This window comes from Mixophyes fleayi, chromosome 9 (assembly GCF_038048845.1).
Source record: "Mixophyes fleayi isolate aMixFle1 chromosome 9, aMixFle1.hap1, whole genome shotgun sequence".
In the NCBI taxonomy this organism is placed as follows: domain Eukaryota; kingdom Metazoa; phylum Chordata; class Amphibia; order Anura; family Limnodynastidae; genus Mixophyes; species Mixophyes fleayi.
The window spans coordinates 60,319,478-60,341,624 of record NC_134410.1 but is presented as its reverse complement, the minus strand read 5'-3'; the positions used below and the strand labels follow the sequence as shown (position 1 = coordinate 60,341,624).

Below are 22,147 nucleotides of genomic sequence, written 5' to 3'. Positions count from 1 at the left end.
TCTAAAGCCTGTCGATTGGGTACAAAGCCTACTTGGTCAGGATGTACTAGTGAGGGCAATACTTTGCCCAATCTATTGGCTAAATTTTTTGCAAATATTTCTTCAACATTCACAAACAAAGTAATAATATAACACTTTTTGAAAATTGTTTAAACACCACAGCATTGAAAGCATACTGTAGAAATATAATTATCCAATTTTTATTCTACTGTTTCTACCTTATAAGATCTCATTATCAAGATAGATGCATCCTGGCAGGTACACTGTGGATTGGAGTCTATTTAGACAGGAGACCTAAATTCACACTTACAAATGACCAGTCTGTTTTGATAGAAGCTGTGATACCTTTTTTATTGTACATTTCCATCTGCTCTATCTCGGAATAGTTTAAACATTACAGTTTTAGCATTGAAGCAAAGTAAGACACCATGGATCTTATGCCATAACACTACATAATAGCAGATATGTAATGAATCCCATGGCAACCAATAAAATATTATATTTGATCATACATTTCCTCAAATGCAAGTCAAACTAATAAAGGAAATGTCTGTCTGGTTTACGTATATTACAGCATATATTCTCTGTGCTCTTTTCACTATGTTATTTGCTGCAAAGCTTCAAGTCTATGGGCTAAATTTATCAAGCTGTGGGTTTGAAAAAGTGGCAATGTTATCTATAGCAACCAATCAGATTCTAGCTATCATTAATTTAGTACATTCTACAAAATGACAACTAGAATCTGATCGGTTGCTATAGGCAACATCTCCACTTTTTCAAACCTGCATTTTGATAAATTTACCCCTATATGTCATTATACGAATGATGAGACCTGATTAATTGTTTAAGATTATTAAATAAGCCATCAGGCTGCATCATTTATATACCTAGATATGAACAGTGGTAACAAATAATAGCAACGTCCCACTAATGTCACCACTCCAGCCTACTAAATGATGACCAGTAAACTCCACCACAACAGTGCGGTTTTTAATCTAAACATTACTTACTGCTGACACTTTGGAGAAGGAGAATATGTAGCAGAGAACTGTTAAGAAGAATGACCTGTCACTGCTGTCGAGTCCCTCAGTTCATCATTTCAGCCTCTATTACACATGTCCCATTCAATCTGAGACGGCTTTTCATATTAAATCATTGATCTTTCGGCCCTACAGCCATCAGACCAGACCAGCGCAGACATACATAAAGTAGTACTGGGGAGGTTTGCTCTTTATATATACACTTCTTTCGCTTATAGTAACCCTCTTCTACTTTTTTCACACAAAACAGAGAAAATCCTATTTTAAAACGGTAAAGGTTAGTTATAAAATATGTAGCAGAAATTACTATTACTTTAAGAGTTGCTGACTGAGAAATGTCATGATGCTATATATCAAGATTTGTGTTGTATTTGTAAAAAAAACAAGTCAGCTTCTGTGAGAATACCAATGTTTTGCTTTGATTGGCTACAAAAAGATGCATTATGCCACGTGGGAGGGATTCCCACTGACTGCCAAGAATCCGGCTATTAACACACAGCAAATACTAGTATCCGTACTTCTGTGGCCAAGCAGCAGTAGTAACTGACAGTAGATGATCGCTTTGGGCAGATTTTAGCAGAACTATTACAAGTAGCAGAGCTGTAATCATCAATAAATAAAATACAATGAAGAAAGGTAGCCCCATGTAAGACAGGAAAAGTAATAAGCACAAGATGCACCTCTCACATTGTATTTCTGCTCTCTTGCTTTATAATAAAGAGAGACAAAAGGCATCTGCTTTGTGAGCTGTGCGAAGGGTAATCCATCTTCTCAAGGAAAGATACTGCAGCCAAGTTATTGATTTCAACCTTATGTATTCATTTTATTCCACTGGGCTTCAAAGCTCGTTAATTAGAGGAATGCATCAGGGCAGCTGCCATTGGTGTATGATTAACTAGAGGCCAGCGCTGACTCCTAATGAATGGCAGAGATAGTAGAAACCTCTGTGAGGGCTACGCACATTGATATGTTAGCTGGGATAAAGTATTACTGATAAGGCTGCAGGATTCCCATTTCTAGGTAACTAAATGCTCAGCTGCTACAATGGGACGGTGAAAGATTGCTCAGCATCATTGGCCTGGCACATCAACCTTTCCCTTTACAATGCGTAGAACAGATACATGTTACTTAAGCAAAATAGAAAAAAATGTGAGATTTAAAGTGAAATGTGATATTTAAATAGGAAAATCGCTAGAAGAGTAATACATAAATATCATTAAGCCTTTGTATAAACACATTTTTATTCACACTCCCATGTTGTTGAGCAGAGGGGTGAACAAATCAGACCCCAATTCTTTTGTCTGTAATTACATATGGTACTGACAACTGGATGAGGACACTGACTGGTAAAATAGTGGTGACTTATACCTGTGGTCCTGCGCTGTGTACTTCAGTAGTTCAGCCAGCTGAAGCGGGTACTTGCAGATCTTCTGCACAGGTGTCAGAAGGAAACCGTCAATAGCAATATCGATCATTTGCTGCAGTAGTCGGCATGCTTCAAAGAAATGCTGGTACCTGCCGTCCTTCATCAGCTTGGAGAGCTCCATGCAGGCATCCAAGTGGTTATTGCAGTACTCTGAGTAAATCCAGAACCCATCTTGCTGCAGGAGGAATTAGAAAGTAGAGATGTAATTATCACACAACAAACAAGGAAGAACCTAATGGCATTTTAGAAAGCTCTTATATCATGGGCCTGCAATACTATGGTTTATGACTGCCCCCCTTTCTAGTATATTAACAAGTATATGTTCAATTTCATAGATGTCATTTTGTTTCCTTCTTGCAGTACATTTTGAAGTATGTTGGTGCCCTATTAGCATCATCATGTAATAATGCTTTCTAGTAGATCTTCAGGCCATGTGCTAACTATGGTGGCTACCTTTAACGTGGCATTGTGGAGCGGTCAGACACATTAGTTAAGCCATTACTTAAAGTTGATGCTGTTCTTGCTACTTTGAATAAATATGCTCCAGGTGAGCGGACTCTCCATGCTCATGTCTTGCTAATATCCTATCCTCCATTATTTTATTGGGAAAGATAAGTATTTTTAAGAGACCAATTAAAAAAGGAAAACAAACTTAAATAGGAAGAAATAAATACAATGTATATGGTAAATACAGTAATGTGGGTCGAGTCACATACCAAACAAAACTGGAAAACTAAATAACTAAATCCCTGTCACCCAAGAACAACTGCAAAGCTGTAAAATCTCTGCGTGTGACTCCGTAATATTGTGCTAAGCAGGAAAATCGAGGCTGTCCTACCTGAAAAGGAGAGAATTACAACTTTGCACCAGCAGATGTAATTTGGAGGCTATGGGGAAACTGCATAAAGATAACACTGCAATTTCTTGCCAGTCCTCGCGGTAGTGACCTAGCAGACTTTATTGCACTTCAAACCTCATCATAACATATTCAACAAACTGTTATGCAATTTTATTACATGTAAAATAATAGGCTTAAATTAGATGTTAAATTAGATTTTAAATTAAAAACTCTACAGAAAAAGAGTAGTGATAATCTCATCCAATGTGCAGAATAAGAGGAATTTTACTGTGCAATTGGAGAATATTAAAAAGAAGGACATTTCCAGCAACAAAGATTTCAAACGACAAATACTTAAACATAGCACCGTTCCTGGGAATTTGGCACAATATGTATATTAAAATCGATTAGAAAAACACTTCAAGAGAATGTGCTTTTAACAGGTACTATTCATGTTGTCAGATGATGTAAACCAGGGTTGTCCAACCCGCGGGCCGCATGCGGCCCAGCACGCCTGTAAATGTGGCCCAGAAGGAGTTTTGGTTGTGGCAAGGGGGCAGCGCTGTTAATGGAAAAAAAAATCCTGCAAAAAAAAAAGAAAAGAAAATACTTACCTTGCGGTCACACGGTCACGTCAGCTGGTACTCCGGCTCCCTCCCTTTTCTCCTCCTCCGTGCGGTGCTCGCAGTGAATGTCGGGCGTGATGTCATCACACCCAACATCCATTGCGGAGCGCAGCACAGAGGTGTCACCCGCGCGAGAAGAACAATCAGCAGCACAAAATTGGAGAAAATAAGAGAAGAGGACAGGCGAACAAGCCGATTAAAAGGTAAGTTAAGGGGGATTTTTTTTATTATTTCAAGGGACGCTGACCAGTGAATAAAAGTCACCTGGTCCTGGAGCATCATGGACCTTATCTCCCTGCTACATACTTCTACTTGTAATACTAATGGGGCATTATATATTATTCTCTTTGGCCCATTATAAGTTGTTATTCCTTAGCTAACATAGTGGTGTAATTAGCAAAACAGGTCACAATTTGGGGTCACAGTGGTGTATATGTCAGGTACCGCAGGCCTGGTCAGGGCACCCTGATATACAATGCCTGGCTTAAATGCACTTTATTGATATTGCATCGAAACAATACAAAAAGTGATTATAGTATAATAACTAGAGAGGATTTTTTGAACAGGGCGATTGAAAGGTAAGTATAGGGGGATTTGAAAAAAAAGTGTATATATATATATATATATATATATATATATATATATATATCACTTTTTTTCTCATATATATATGTTAACTATGTTTTCTATGTTTTTTTGGATGATCAGCTATCGTTATTGTTAGTGTATCTTATGTGCGGCCCAAACCAACTCGTCGTCTTCCAATGTGGCCCAGGGAAGCTAAAAGGTTGGACACCCCTGATGTAAACCTTATCTTATCTTTGTCCACTTTATCTTGTTAACTTTGATATTTTAACCACTATTAAAACTTGACTCTAATTGCTCCTCCTGCACAGTTTGTTCTTGGTTGCACACGTGTGTCCCTTGCTTTGTCACCAGCTACGATGTTGCATGATTGGTGGCAAAGTGGAAAGCATTGGTGCTTTGTAGCGCTGAGGCCTTGTGACACTATATGTATATGTATATGTATGTCCATATTAATGAAGGCTTCCTTCAGGTACCCTGGTTTCCTTCCACAGTCCAGACATTCTGGTAGATTAACTAACTGCTGACTCTAACAGTGCCTGAAATGTTGGCTTGTGTGCATAGATGGTAGAGAAATGACATACTAAACTCCACTGAGGTGAGGTCTGATGTACCTGAATAAAACTCACCAATTGTACTCTAATGACCTAAAACAGTGGTTGGCAACAGACGGCCCGCGGGCCACCTGCAGCCTTTTCTTGGGGCTCCCAGCTGGCTGCTCCTGATCTTATTAGAGCCGACTTTCACATCATGTGATATCCTCTGCCCAGTGCAGGGAGGTCCCGCGGTATACCAGAGTGCAGCCCCTTTGATGGCTATTTCATATTGCCCCTCACTGATCTAGAATATGACTGCACTATATAAATAAAGAAATAAATATATTGATGAAACCATTTGGGCCTTTGACCCAAGTCCATAGGAACATAATGTGAAAATGTTACCAGATATTTTTGTTCCCTATTTCCCTTCTGTAGTAGTATAAGTTCCAATGTATATGCAAGTATGTATAACAACTTGTTCTGTGCTGCTGGTACCCACAAACTTATAACAATTCTCCCACTGTTACATCACTCTTAGTGCTAGATTTACTAAGCTGTGGGTTTGAAAAAGTGGGGATGTTGCCTATAGCAACCAATCAGATTCAAGCTGTCATTTTGTAGAAAGCACTAAATAAATGAAAGCTAGAATCTGATTGGTTGCTATAGGCAACATCCCCACTTTTTCAAACCCGCAGCTTAGTAAATCTAGCCCTTAGTGTACATTGCAGGCAGCAATAAATCTAATATAGTAGTCACCTATGACTATCATACAGTTGTGCTGCTCACATCTGCCATATTTCTGGTTTTAAACTGCAGAAGTAAAAAGCATACAAATTGGCAATAGCTAGCTCTTTTACATCTGCTCTACATACCAATGAAAATAAACTCTTAATACTTTGAACAATATGAAATGTGAAACACATGATGGTCACTGGTTCATAGCAGAATAGCGGAGTTGTCCAATGATATTAAGGAGAATGATCTATCTCTCCACTTTCAGCTAATACCTCATAATGAGGCACATTGATTAAATGCAAATGCTTTGACCTGTCCGGTCCCTGAATGCCTGTATCCTCTGTCAGCATATGCAATCTGTCTCATCAGGATGAAAAATGAGGCATAATGATCCCTCATTAAGAGCCACTGCCTCCTTTAGCTCAGTTTAGCACTGCCTATTATTGCTTCGACTTGTTTCAAACACCTTGATATCATTGTTTAAGTATAATCCTATGTGGCTACTGATTTGGGAAACACCACCTCCTTCTATCATCCTTTCCATATAAGAAGCATTTATTGTCTGGACCGACAGGACCAATACAGAAGCGAAATGCAACTTGTATAGACTTCTATGCAGCCACTTAGGATTCATCGTTCATAAGATGCCAGTATTGAATGGATGAGGTGCGATCTCTTAACTGGAGATATTGACTTATTCTTGATTCAGGGTAAATCCTCTGTGACATCCTATACACATCACTCTTCAACATATTAATAACAACAACATATAAATTAACCTATACCAAGCTTCAAATACTGAATTGCTTTTTTCAAAGCATTATATGCTTCTCCCAACACCCAATGATTGAGAAGGGGGAAGGCTGTGGGCCCCAGTGTGGAGCCTGTGAGGGGTGGTTAAAAACATAAGGAAATTGTCCAGAAATCATACAGCAATCTCTGCTCATTGAAACATTCCTGTAATAGATGTGTGCTGTCTGACTCTCAAGCCAAGGCAGACCATGTGCCAAAGATCAGACCTGGTGTAAGGAGCATTTTAGATTTGACACTAGCAAAAGGCACAAATCAATTTCTCTAAAAATTGACAGGACCTCTTAACTCTTATCTCAATGGAGCGAGCAGCATATACATTATTTGTATAGAATGTTTATGCCTATACTAACTAGATTGCTGGAGGCATATCTCTGCACTATGGCCCACATATTTCTAGTAAATATTAATATTGCCTTTTTTTTGGCCATAATGGAACCTGACCTGCAAATATCTATAAAAGCCATATTTGCACCTCCCATAAGCTACTTCAATTATTCTAAAGTTGTTGTAGGAAATTTTGAAAACATTGTTAAAAGAATATCATTAATCAGTGAAATGATAATAGCAGGAGATTATAATAGACGGCTGTAGACCAGGTAACACGGGCTACAAGGAAAACTATAATTCCCCTTATTTAGAAGAAGCAATGTAAGTTTGTCAGGAGATAAAGTGAGCTTGGCATGAGGGGATGTTCTGTATTTGTCAATGCAGGGTGATGCTTTGACTGTTTAATGTCACTTGCTAGGATTTTGAGGCATTATATATATAATATAATATATATATATATATATATATATATATATATATATATATATATATATATAATATTTTATTTGTATATATATTTATAAAAAAGGAACAAGACCATGGTATTTATTGCAATCTGAAGTGTAGAATTCTAAACCAAGTGGTTGGAGGATATATTGGAGAATTATAAGTGTTTTGTTGGGAAAAGAAGTATGAATAATAGTGTAGTGAGAGCCCATTGACTGAGTATCTCTGTTCTAAGCCACCACTGAGAAGATGACATAGAATCGGCACCACCTAAAAAAATTGATTCTAGGCCAATAGGACAAAGGTATAAAAACCATAGGCTAGGTGTAGCTCTCTCATGAAGTTTATGGAAAACTAGCACCCATGATTAATATAACAGTTAATTCTTCAGATCTGACAAATGTCACACAGAACTTACAATCGATGTGTCACACAGAGGAAGATAAAATGATGTATTTAAGGTCACAAGGATCATATATGATAATTCGACAAATTGAATTTCTGCAGATTTATGGTTAATAAATCCACTCAATGCATGAATTTATTGCACCACCATTCCTTCTTTATAATCCAATATCCTTTCCCTACTTTCTTATCAGTTCTAATGCAATCTCTGCTGAAGGCTTCACAGATCTATCACCAGACCCATAGAGGAAAGAAAAAATGTATTAACTCTATTCAAAGAAGCTGTCACCTCTTTCCTCAAATATTTTTCTAAGAAACATTTTCTAAGAAGTGCTATAATGTATTAGATGGCTTTCTGGACAGCTTGCACTATGGTGAGCGTGTAAACCATATCACTGGACAATAGAGGATTGGGGCAGAGAATACACATGTGTTTAGAAGTGAAGTGTCATGCCAGTGAATACAGACTGCTCTTGTAAAACAGCACTGTGCCCAAAAAGCTCTTACATAATAGCGATCTATTCATTGTAGATAAAAATCTAAAAAAGGGGGAATTATAATTTTCTTGACGTTCCCTGACATGTTCACAGATGATGAAGGCCAGACCTGTGTGGCTTATGTAACAGCACGTTAAACTAGGCTGAAACCCTCGGGCATTTAGTCAACTGAAGTGTAATGTTCATTCTGCACGCTGGGCCGGCGCATTTTACTGCTCAGCTGCTGTCATTTAGGCAGTGTCAAGAAAGCAGACTCAAAGCCCTTTCCAGCAGCAGCAAAAACTGTATAAATCTTTAACCCCTTTTCTGCCAGGTTCAGCATTCTGAAACAAATGTTATGCCTTTGAATTCTGCATTACATTATTGTGACAGCTAATGCACAAATAAGGTTGAAAAGCTATAAAATCCTTCAGCTAACTAGCATTCAAAACATATTCACGTGCAAAATAAATGAAAAAACAAACCCTCCAGGAAACAACAGCCTTTGTACAAGTGGCACACAGCACATATTACCAATCTAACATGTCCCCTAACAAAGCTGGGGTGCTCTAGGCTTGCCAGATCTCAGGGGAGGAAATGTTCTATGGAGATTGTACATTATATGAAAACAAAATATCCATCATTTAACAATGTAACCAGTTCAGTATCAGTGAGTGGACCATTATCCCCTTACACCTGCTCCAGGCAATAAATGAATGTGTTTTGTCTAAAAGAGTAATAGATTGACGAAGCTGCGATGGATGGTGTGTAGTATCCCTACAGAGGCAGGAAGCACTTAAAGAGCAATTCTAGATAGCAGAGTTCATGTTTTTTTCATGGAACAAAGAGTGAGTTAAAGAGTCCTTTAGTGAATGTGTATATTTACACCTTGTCTAATTAAATATGTTGGGTTTCAAAAGACTGTATGCTATTTGTGAAGAGTTATGTTGGTGAACTGTAAAGTAGTCCTTACATCAAAGTGCTTTTTCTTCTAGATGATTATCCCCTTCTAGATGAGAAGGGTTCACCAAATTTCAGTGATCAAAAAACAGCATAAAACAACTTAAACACACATTTTCAAGAATTTGCATTCTATTAAAACAATAGCTTTAAAGTTACAAACCAAAATATCACTGGACTCCATTAATTTTAACTGTGATGGCACAGTGTAGCTTCACTGATCATTTAGCTTAGCAAAAAAATAAAAAATAAGATCTGACACTTGCAGACCGTTTACACCTACGTGTTCTAGAAAGCATGGTCCTATTTCACTGAGATGCGGCTCCTCATTATTGTACTGCTTCTCGAGGTCTCTTACAAAGCCCATCTGGAACCGGTAGATGTCCTCAATGTTCCCAAAGATGACCTTCAACTGCTCATCACTGAACATGTCTCTCCGCTTCCTGCACTGCTTTAAATAACCCTGTTAGGAAGGCAAAATGAGAGAATGACATTAAAAAGGGATATATAAGTACAAGCACACAAAATATTACATACTATAACATACAAAAGCAAGACAATACAAGATTATTGCAATAATAATAATGAATGCTTGAGATATAAAATATCTTACAGAATATATTTTTAGCTAAAATGAAAACACATCTGTGCTGTGTTGTAACCTGGGATGCATACATTTAATATGTAGATTCTCTAAGTTTTAAATGTCAGAGCTGTCAACTGCATAGGTCAAAATGAACCCTTCTATAAATAAATATTCTTGGTAAGAATGTTCTTAATTTTACCAAAATAATTCTCATGCTAAACTTCAAGTATACACATAAGATGTACATGTAAAGTTATATGGAGCCACTGGTAGTAGGGCAACACAGTTTTTTTAAAAAATTTAAGCACATTAACAAAGCAAAAAATGAGCATAAAAATGGGTATATCAAACAGCTTGCAGTATAATTAGGGATCAAAAATACTATAGTAATACTAACAGACAAATTTTAGCCACCAAAACGCATATGGTGAAAGATTTATTGGCCTCTTTGTATAAGTAACATTGGAGAAGGGCACTGAGGATGAAGAGGGAATATGTGTGGTGAATATTGAAGTACAGAATACAATATATAGGGCAGGGTATAGGAACAATCATATACAGTAGATGTGAAAATGAGGGCAATAGAGCAGATGAGTGACAATTTAGTTTTGACTCCTTAAAAAATCATTTTTATTGTATACCATATGATATTTTAAACTTAAAAGATACAGTACTTATATTCAAACAATAAAGGTAATTTGTGCATCACAAAAGCACATGCACGCACTGGTTTTCTTATTGCCAGATTGCACCAAATGGCTCACTATGTGCAAGGTACTCAACCACTTCGCAATCTTGGTAACCACTCCCATAAAATCAATCAGTGCCTACATTTCACAGGATTGCAGATACTCCAGAAAATACGCATGGTGGAAACAATAAAAATGCCACTAGAAAGTCCAACTTAATTCCACATTAGGGCCTTCCACTTCATTAATTTCATAGGGAGTATAGAAACGTTGTTGGGTTTTCAGTACCTCTAACCAGCCTAAGAATTTAAGTAATTTTGCGGGGAGTATAAAGATGTGTGCACACCCATATAACAGGAAACATCGTATGTGGCTTCTCTACCCTCACACATCTATTTAAATAATCCACTTCTTTGAAATGAAATCCTGTTTTTCCACTTAAGTACAAAATTAGGTGTCTTGTATGTAATGAATGCCCCTGATCTGCCCAATTCCTCCCATTGGATGGCACAAATGTTGCAACCCTACAGATGTGGTCATTTTGGCCTGCAAATCTGTGCGCCCACCTATACAAGTAGAGACAGCTGCGCAAAAGTGAGGGTGTGACAAAACAAAGAATATTTACACTGCTCTTTAGTAGATGACCATTGAAATGTTTTCTAGATAGATCTTTATATGTAAAACCATTGGAAAAGGTCCCTTCTTCAGACAGTATTATAATACTTTTCATATATGCTGGCCTTCGTTCAGGAATGTCTAAGTATGGTATCTTATATACTCTCCTGTAACTACCAGTAAACACACCTTTAAAACAAATTGAATGGGTTCCAAATACGAACTTTAGACATAATCTAAATAAATAAATAAATACATAAAATAAATAAATATATGATTATGATAATCTGGCATATTTACTTTTAATCAGATTTTTGTAAAAAAAAAAATGTATAGGGAAAACTAGAACAAGGTTCTACTTACCATTTTCATAGTCTACCTTTTACAAATTACCAACCCTACACTGATGTGAGAGGGATATTAAGAAATAGAGGCCTAAGGTAAAATAAAAGATAAAATAAAGCTTTGACTATACCTCTCCCTACATCCGGGCCCCGCTGGCCCTTAAGGCTCTTTTTCATACAAAAAAAGTTTTGTAATTGGCAGTACCCTAGGGCCCACAGGGCCTTGGGCAGCCAACTGCATCACCTAACTTGTAAAAAAGCCCTATTGAGGATGTTTCCTATGGTTCCCACAAGTATCCAAGGGGTCTCTTGAATTTAGCAGTGTACTATGCTTAAAAGCAATGCAAACAAAACAAATTGAACACTATTTTATTTCTTTTCAAAATCCAGCACCTGGACATTCCACATGAAGAATCTTCCCTAAGAAACAACCCCAAAGCAGTGAATCTGTTAAAACTCCCACTAAATAGAGAGCAAAACAAGTAAGAAAAAATTCTTCTAAGAAGCTAATGAGCTATTTAAATGGTTTTTTAATGTTACTTTGTTTAAAAGATCATTTTTAATGTTTTCCCAATATGTCATTTTTGGTTTTTGAGTTCCCGTTTTATTTTTTTGAGTTCCACGTTTTTTACCTACAAATTAAGCACTGGTTATTTCCAGGTATCACTTGGGGTTATCTAATTAGAAACAAAATAGAACAAGAACACTTTAAGAATGCATATATTTCTAAAACAGATGAACAGAGTTTCTGAAATGTTAGTGCCCAAAAAAATTGTTCAGCTTTTCTGACCTTTCAGCATTATTAAAACATGGGTAATGCAAATGCAACCTGCTAATCATAGTTACACACTCAATGTAGATGCTCTAAGCCATGTAATTGTCACCAAATGACAGCGTTACTATACAATTTATGTATTTCTATAATATGAAACTCCTGGGGAGAACTCAAATGTGCACTAAATAAAAGAGAAAAATGTCCATTATTGACTAATTTTGCAGGTATGGAATTGGAAAGTGATAAACTCTTGCCCAATAAAGACTTCTATTCACATTGTGATATTCTGTCTCTACTATGTAACATTTTACATACAGTATATTTCTATTCTATTGTGCTTAGAGTGCAATTATAAAAGGTTGTCCCAAGTTGATGAGGAGATACTGCCATTCTCATTCTTCTGCATTTAATTTAAGGGAGGATATCATCCGGCAATTTTGACAAATTGTGTGTTTTCTGCAATGGATTAGTGTTCAGGGGTTTATAGATTATTGACAGTTTGGGCTAATTTCTAAATGTTTTTCTTTATCCTTTGCTTCTCTTTTACACGTTTCATTCTTCTCGTTTATATTTATCATTTAGTGCATTAAGTGCTCAAACAGTTCAGATATAAAGAATATCTAAAAAGAACAAAAAAACACTTATAAATGGGATATATTATACTTTAATCAAACACAAGCTTGTCTCCCATGAGAAGAGCTGCAAAGCACAATAAAGAAAAAGATAATTATACACCAACTCCTATTCTGAAACTGAAATAATTAAACATTCAAATTGGAACTCTAGAGTAGATAGCTACAAAGCAGTTTGGATAAAATACCATTTATAGATAACCAATGACACTTGACAGACAAACATCTAATGAGTCTGGAGTGGGAATGAGAAACCAGATTGGAGGCTTCTAGTTCATTTTTTGTGTTAAGCATTCTTCCATCCAGCAGCCAACAGCCCAAAATAAACTGCTATGGAGCTGTGTTTTAGTCTTACTGTCACATGCAATGAGATTCAATAGTGTAATGTCCTGGAGATATCTCTTATGAGGCAGCTCTGACCTCGGCAGCGTTTTCTAATTATGCTGGCTGCTAGTTAGCACTTTCACATTGCAACAAAGCAGGATCCATTAGCCATGAGATCCCCAGCGGATGAAAACACAGGCACAGAAAGGTCAGGGAGCAGCAGGAGGCTGGGATACTCCAAAGTGTTTCCACAGACTGATGCAGCAAAGGACGTTGGGCTTTACCTTTCTCACATTATCGCAGGGTATTTTACATACAAAACGTAATTATAATTATCAGTAGTATTTTTTATATTAAATGCTTAATAAGTGGAACATTTATCTTAGATCAGATTTGTAAAATTCACAAATAACCATGTAAAAGTTTCTATACCATGACAGCCTATCATAGTTAAAATAGTAATAGTTGATTCACAGCATAAAGGGGGAGCAATTTTCCTGTGAACTTTTTCTTTTTAGCACTTCTGAGCAGAGGGGGATGACTCATGTATGAAATATGAAATGAAAGTGTTCTCAACAACTCAAAGCACTATTCATGCATATAAAAGATTTGTACTGCCATAAATAGACTAAAAGTGCATGAGCATAATGTATTTTATGCGCACTTCTGTACAGTAACATCCCAATCCTGCGCTTGCTTATTTTTAACACTAATAAGAATGCATGTAAAACGTAAACGTGTTTAACAAGTATTTGTTACTAGCATTTTGACGAGCGTTTGAAACTCACTGCAAGCTACACCAATACATATATCCATGGTAAAAGCAAAAAAACAGAAGAAAATAGGTTCTTAAAACCAAACCACAAACAGAACACTACGGCACCACTAGTAAACACTAATAAAAGTGGCAGTGAATATGGTGACACTAGAAACAATGGTTACAAACACTAATAAAATGGGTGTAATAAACAAGAATGTGTATGAGCCATAATGGTAACTGTCATATTATAACAGAGATGGAGTGGAGATGACTGATGTGACTTATGATACAAACAAGTTGTAAGTTTGGACTTTGTAAACAAAATATTTACCATTTGAGTTTCCTATTTCTTGCAGAATAGCATTAGTGGCAAAATGGGTACCATCAAATAAATTATTATAGTATGTTTTCAAGCAAGTCCCAGAGGCGCACCCAGGGGGGTTTCCTGGTGTCTGGAAACCACCCTCCCAGCCTGGGGCACTGTATGCTCGAGGTGACTGGCCCCGTGTACATGATGGTGTTAGAAATTGCCCGTGTATATAATGGGGGTAGGAAGAGATAGAGAGCAGCCTAACACTGCCTACAATTATAGACATACTCCCATGCATGCTGGTCATGCCCACTGGTGGCATGGTGTGGAATACCCTTTCTGGAAATCACTAGAAATCCTGCGTTTGCCCCTGAGTCCAGTATAAATGTAAACACAAAATACAGGTATACTGTATGCTCTATAGCCATTCATTTGAATTAACAATTGAACACACAATCATGTTTAGCTTTAATTTACCCACAACTGTATTGAGAGGATTATCACAAATGATTAACATTGACGAGATGACTTTGATAGGAAAATATGGTGTTATGTAAGAGAGACATATAGATGGCTCTGCCCGCATTTTGCCTTCAGTTACTAACAAATTTATAGAAGCTAGTTAAAGAGGTTTAACATAACAATTATTCTTCTCTCTCCTCCTCTCTCTCTATAGTGGTCCAAGTGGAAATTTAGAAGTGGCGTTATAGAAAATGTATGTGAATGGCATTTGACAGTTTCACAATTAAAGCAGTAGAAGTGGCCATATGGCATACCACCGTATACCAGTCAAACACTGTGTATATATATATAGATGTTAAAATGAAATGATTAATGTGCTCACAGCAGAATTCCCTCCAGCAACATCATATTAAATCAGACATGAGGCATGAGTGAACTGTATTCAATGCCTTAAACATAAGAGGAGCAATACAATTACTCACATCATTAAATAAAATGAGCCCTTATTTACATCATGCCCAAGGAAAGAATTTAATGGTAATATAGTGAGACAATATTTCTACTTGCATTGCCATGTAAAGAGCTATATCCAGGGGCTTGCAATGGGTTCACCTCCTGAAAATTAGAAAAATAATGGTGCCCAGTAATTCGATGGTACTGCAGAAGGGGTCTACATGACAACCAATGTAATGTATGTATGTAATGAATTAACCTGTAGCTAAAAAACACTCAGTTTATCTACTCACTTGTACATTAAAGTAAATATTATCAATACTTGGCATGTACTCCCATGTTCCCAAATATATTACATTATTGTATATATTATTATATATGTCCTTTGGATTGAATCACTGTACTGACAGGCACAGGCCTCTTATAGACTGTCAGTCAGTACATTTTAAATCTGACCAGGACTAGTATTGATGACATGGTAGCAGAGGGGTGTATTTTGAAGTTAAATCATTAGTTGCTTTACCCCTAGAAGACAAATGGGATCTACCATGAGGGATTAAGGATATCTGTATGGTGACTGATTATTTACCACACTATTATTGTGGTGTATACACTTACTAACCATCCTGATTGTACCACATTTACATTGGTGTTTGTTGAACGTTTATGAAAACATCTTTGCCATATGAAATGCCATTTGGTTTTATTTTCTCTCCTATCGATTGAACAAGCCAGTTTGAGTAATTTTACATGAAAGCACACATCTACACAAATCATAATGTGATGTGACAAACACCCCACACATTGAAACCATACTGGTTCAGAAGACTTTGGTGATTTTCAATGTGCGGAATCCAGATAGGCAGCAATGACAGCTCACTCCAACCTTTATCATTGCAAGATAGCTCCCCTCAGTTCTCAAGGTTCAGCAACATTGTAAACTTACAGGCTTATGTTTAGATATGTTTATGCCCACATTGCATTGTATGCAAGTCCTTTCAGAGGTTCATAGTCACCTACCCTTTCTTTCTTAAAAATCATTCAGTTATTTACGTAAAAAAAGTGATATTTTAAAAAGTATTAATAAAAACAAAACCTGTTGAATCTATACAAACATGAGCATTGTAATAATAAAAAATTTATGAAATTAACTTACCTCACAGGCAAATTCTGCAATTCCTCAAGTAAACGTTGAATATACAGTCCAATCCTATTTTCTAATAATAAACAAATTATTCCCTTGCAAAGGTGAGAGTCACTCATCCCAGCAAATCTCAAGGACAACTGACATTCTCATGTGTCAGTGTAGATAGATGCATCACCCACAGAGAGCCATAAGCGCATGTGCCGCTGTGCGTTGTGCCATTTCAAACAATTAACACATTTAGCTGCTAGGTTTGATATGTTATTACTTGGAAATTGCTAAATTAGCAAATGGATAAATTATAAGAAAAAAAAAAAGTCAGAACACAGAAACAATAGGTCGGAAAATTTTGATGCTCCTGCCAGTTGGAGGCCCAGGGAACTTTCTCCCCTGACCCTGCCTCTGGTAGGGCCTGAATGTATACCTGGTATAGTATCCCACATAGAGGTTAATTATCCTTTATGAACCAAGAACCAAGAAACCTCAAAGTCCCTTTGCAAATGTATCAATGTCTGGGGAGAGGGATGCTATCTTGTTACATTGCACTTTAGTGAGAAACCTGTAATTGGTATGATAGTGCCATACGATTGTGGCTCATGGCATGCTAACATTGGAATTCATAAGAAATACAACACTACAACAGTTTAGTATACTACTGGAGCATGGATTATTGTTGTATAGCTTATTTACTAGTACAAAGCAGTTCTTGTAGTAAACTTTAGTAAATAGACACCAAAGATATAAAGTATATAGTATTTATACATGCAAGGACAAACTCAGGATTTGTAGAGAAGAGTTTCCACACCACGCCGCCAGAGGGCATGAACAGCATGAATGGGGCATGGCTATAATTTTAGACAGTGCTTGGCTGTTCTCCAAATCTTCCTATCCCCACCATATAGACGTGCAATGCTGCGTGCACTACTGGTAGATGCACGCAGTTCTCCCTTTTCAAGCAGAGCCATGTCAAGCAGAACATACCTCCCAACTGTTCCTACAGTGAGGACAAAGTCCTGACCGAGTGTGTCAGAACAGTTGGCAAACTGTCCTGCTCTCTCCTACCTGTTCTTGCTGCTTTCACTACTTGATGCTGGTGCTCGTATCCTAAACTCAGTTGCTGCTTGTCTGGATCCTGGAATGTTGGGTCCCTATTTGGAAGAAGGACAGGTACATTATATGGAAATCCCAACAATGAGTGAACACAGAAGACCTCCCTCCCCCAAAGCAGCCCGACATTAAATCAAAAGCACCCACGTTTAATAATTAGGCCTCCCAGGAACGAACCCAGACAGTAAATTAAAGTCATTCACCTTTAATAAAAAGATCCATTTCCCCCAAACAACCCCAACATTAAATTAATAGTATTTACATTTAATAAATAAACCTATTTCCTCCCAAACATTAAATAATTAGCATTCACTTTTTAGAAATAGCTCTCCTTCTCCCCAAACTCAGCCACACATTCAATTAATAGCACCCAAACCACCCCAGCATTAAATGTATAGTGCCATCATCCCACCCTTAATAGGTCCGCCATAAGCCCACTAGTAAATTAAATATTCCCAACCTTCACCCCACCAATAAATTAAAAGCTCCCACTCTCAAGCTACTATGGGGCGTGGACACACAACAGGAGAAAGATAGCTGTTAACAGTGCAGACAGAAACGATCTGCACACAAGCTGCATAATGGCTGGTCCCAGGGGCTGGGTCCAGCCACCTCAAGCATACAGTGCCCCAGACTGGGAGGGGGTTTCCCTGCACTAGGAACCCCCCCCCCCCTCCTCGGTTTGCCTATGACATGTTTTTCTCCAACTAGCCCAGTTATTGTTTCTTTGGATGTATAGTATATATACATACCTTGTGATTTTAGCCATGTGATTACCAGCAGACTCACTAATCTCTGTATAGATATATATATATATATATATATATATATATATATATATATATAAACAGCATAATCACTAAGTGCAAAAAACACTGAGGGAACACTGAGGAAATGTAAACTATATAGTAGACAAGAGACTAAAAATAACATGAAAGAATTAGCAATATTTTCCAAAGTTATTAGGAACAAACACATCAACTTTCCTACAGCAACACAACTGTACAACCTGTTTAACAATTTCCATCCTATGTGACTAACACAAATTTGTGTTTCATTTAAATGTTTATTAGTGATTTTGACCAGGGTGCCATATAGGATGTGACAAAATCCATACAATAGTAACTATCATAAATGATGACAATTCCATGATGTAACTTATTGTTCCTGTCACCAACATTGTCCCTTATGTATTTCACTACATATGATCTTATGTACACTGAGTAGTACTACAATACAGGCTGATCACACAGGCATATACACCCATGTCCACTTGGAACTCTATGACAGTAGCGCTGAAGCATGTGATAGACAGTAACTGTGACTTCTGTCAACTACATCGTTTAACCCAATTTAGCCACAACTCGGGGACATTACTGCCAAGCTTGGCCTTTTCACTCTGATGTATTTTCTGTCCCATGCATCTCAGTTTTCTTGTTCCAATAACAGAGCACCAGACCAAGTAGCGTAGACACAGATAAATAGCAATGAAACAGTTAAACAGCAAAGGCTGGTGGAAATAAAACTACACACACAATCTGTACGTCAGAGCCTACAAAACATTCCCTTGTCTACGCACAATCTTCTACGCACTAAACACACTCTTATTTTAGCCTTTCAATGCCTAACTCTGTTCCACTCATTCTGTACATTTGTGTCTCTGCTAAATGACAGCTCAAATATGTTCCTCCCAGTATGGAAACCTCCCTTGTTCTCTATGGAGGGTTGAGCACATAATATACACCTGTCTCTAAGATACGATAAAGCTTTTATCATTGTATGATGCAGGCATATGCATAAATAATGGGAGATAAATATCTATAGGTCTGTGCAAACATAAAAAGAATTACTGAAATCAATAGTTTGTATTGAAATTGCCCTGAAATAACAATTATCTTACTGATCTTAAAATGCATATTGTTGCAAAACTGAATGCAGTTGTTTCAACATGTAACGTACTTGCAGTCATTCACTGCAAATATGGTTATAGAACAAGCGCATCATTGCAATTTGGCTATTCACGCATAACTGCCAAATTGAATGAGATATGCTTGCTTGACCCAAAGGCCGGCATCATTAGGATCTGAATGCTTTCACAAGATCTCATTGGATGAGAAATCGCAGCCAGATTCAGGTCACACACACTGTAATATTGGACCGGTTGGCTAGCATCAAGCCAGTTGCAAAATATATAAAAAATCTTAACAGATGTACTTTTCATAAATATCCCCAATATTAACTATTACAAAGTTAGTGAAACCTTGGACATTTTGGCTAGTTCTCCTGAGTATACGAATGGCATGGAAGATCTGACAATTTTATCATTACATTTTTCATATGCTATTGTTTTTACAATTTTTTGTTAATGAATTTACTATGCACACCCGCCCTAACAGAGTCAGGGCAAACTAGATCCATTCGCCAGCACATGAGTCCGCTACCTTTCATTTGTCTTGTGCAACTGGCAAATATGATGTGTACAAATGTTAGAAGCGTATAAAAGGAACATGGCATCTTTGTCGCATGAGCTGATAATGTCTTCCAAAAAACTTAAGAAAGTTTTCTCACTTGATCTCTCACAATGGATGAATACAAATCAGTATATTTATTGAACATATTCTCGTCCACAACATAGAAAAGCTGAATGCTCAGTAAAAGCACTGCTGTAGAACAAATACCTTTGTGTATGGCATATATTTAACAGGTCCCTGTCTCATTTAGGGCCACATGCTGAGTGAGGAGCAAAGAAAAAAAAAGCAGCAAATTTGTACCTCGGCAACGCTATGTTGCATTGGAGGGGAAAGGAGGGGGGGTACATTTAAAATGTGGGGGCAGATTTATAGTTGGGATAGGGCATGTCCTAGAAGAACTTTAATTTTCAGTGTAAAATTAAAGCTATCAAGTAGGTTATAAAAAAACAACCAGTATTTTCCTTGCGTGCAAAAAACTTAATTAATTTACACCTCTTGCACTTTAATATGGTTTGTCCTGGAGCAAACTTACTTCTTTTTTTGCTTTGCAGCTAACTCAGCATCAGACCCTTAGATATCACATATACAGGCGTCATTGTCCTGAAATGCTTTGACATTTATTTTATATAAATAGTAATAGCTAACTAATGTTGTGTGGAACCTGAAACAAGTCCGGAGACATAGCTGATCACAGCTAGGACCCTGATTTCTGGTTTGTGGATTCATAAACTGTTAATGATAACCTATCCATGCATATATATCATATTTACCAACTTCTTATACCTTCCCTCCAGGAAATTCTGGAAGGGTGGTGAACTGTGAGGACACACGGGACGGGACCTGGGGAATCGCGTCTGTAGATGTGGATGTATAAAGACTGGAGTGACAACTCTCAGGAGGGAAACATAACGATCTTACTCGGCATGACATACATAACTAGAATGCAGAACAGCGAATAGGAACTTACCCGCATGTCTAGACAATAACCTCCCTTCCTGCCAGGCTCTGGCAGGTCATATATTTACATCCTTACCTTCAAAATAAAGATAATGTGTTAAGCCTAACTGGCAGAGGGGTAGGATATGGTGGCAAGCTAATGGGAGAAAAGGCAATAGGAGAATTACCACTAGGATACATAGTCCTGGAATTCCAGGTGAGGCATGGACACCCACGACCAGACCTTGTAACGATAGGAAGCGTCACTGGTTGATGGTTTCCCAAAAGTCTACCTAAGATTATTCAGGCATCTCCAGTGATAGTCTACAGTATATGGTCATGCGCCCATCAGATCTTGACTCCCTTGAAGTGTGAAGTGTGAATGAGTACTGGGTCAACCATAGCTGAATTGGTTGCTGGAGGAACTTCATCAGGCACACTCAGCAGGTGGCAACGGCTATGCTCATAGGTAGCACCCTTGGTTTGTACCATGTTGGGACAAACAGATTCTCGGAGGACGGTGGCAGGTTTATCATATCCACAAGGAGTTTGCATTCGGACAGCTTGGGCTGGGACCAGATGTGGAAGACAAAATTTGCTGCTCGGTCATAACTTCTTTTGTTGGACAACCACTTAAAGGTAAGTACAGTTTGTACTCGTGTTTGTACTTGCTGTTACATTGTGATAGCGATGAGAGTCTTGGTGCGGTGTGACAATAACACTGGGCAAGTGATAGTAAACCATCTCGTAGTGTATTTCTGAGGTTAACCAATGCTGCAAAGATGTCAATGTTATCACATGTGCATTTTTTTCAACAGGTGTTTGACTGATCAGACAGCTCTTTACGCTGCCCATTGGACTGTGAATAGTGGGGGCTGCTGGTAGAGTGTTGCAAACTCTCTGAACTCTCCACTAATGAATTATGTGGCATTGTCCACGATGAGTTGTTGTGGGATGCCATGTGTAGCAATGTGCTTCTTCAGTTTGGCAATAACAGTAGTGCTGGTGAGATTGGGTAGGTAGTCAATCTAAATCCACCAGCAAAACTAGATGTTACTTTTCCCTCAATTCAAAGATGTTTGCAGCAGAAATAGACCAAGGCAAGTCAGGAATCTTGTGTAGGTGTAGAGGTTCCTTTGGTTGATGAGCTTTGAGAACATTGCCAGGGCCACATATGAAGACTTCTCTTTCAATCTCACTGAACATGGTGAACCAATATAGTGACTCTCTGGCCCTGCGCTTGGTGGCTTCAAGACCGGGTACCCCTGGTGGAGCTGCTTTGCATAGTACCTCTGCAGGGTGTACAGTACCGTGAATCCTTG

General features: G+C 37.7%; 1 protein-coding gene across 1 annotated transcript in view; it reads right to left on the bottom strand.

The window, feature by feature from the left end:
- Positions 1–22,147, bottom strand: part of ARHGEF9 (Cdc42 guanine nucleotide exchange factor 9) — a 288,329-nt gene that overhangs the window by 36,406 nt on the left and 229,776 nt on the right. Inside the window, 2 exon segments of the mRNA XM_075184406.1 lie at positions 2,409–2,641; positions 9,501–9,680. Of these exon segments, the coding sequence (XP_075040507.1) occupies positions 2,409–2,641; positions 9,501–9,680 (413 nt within the window).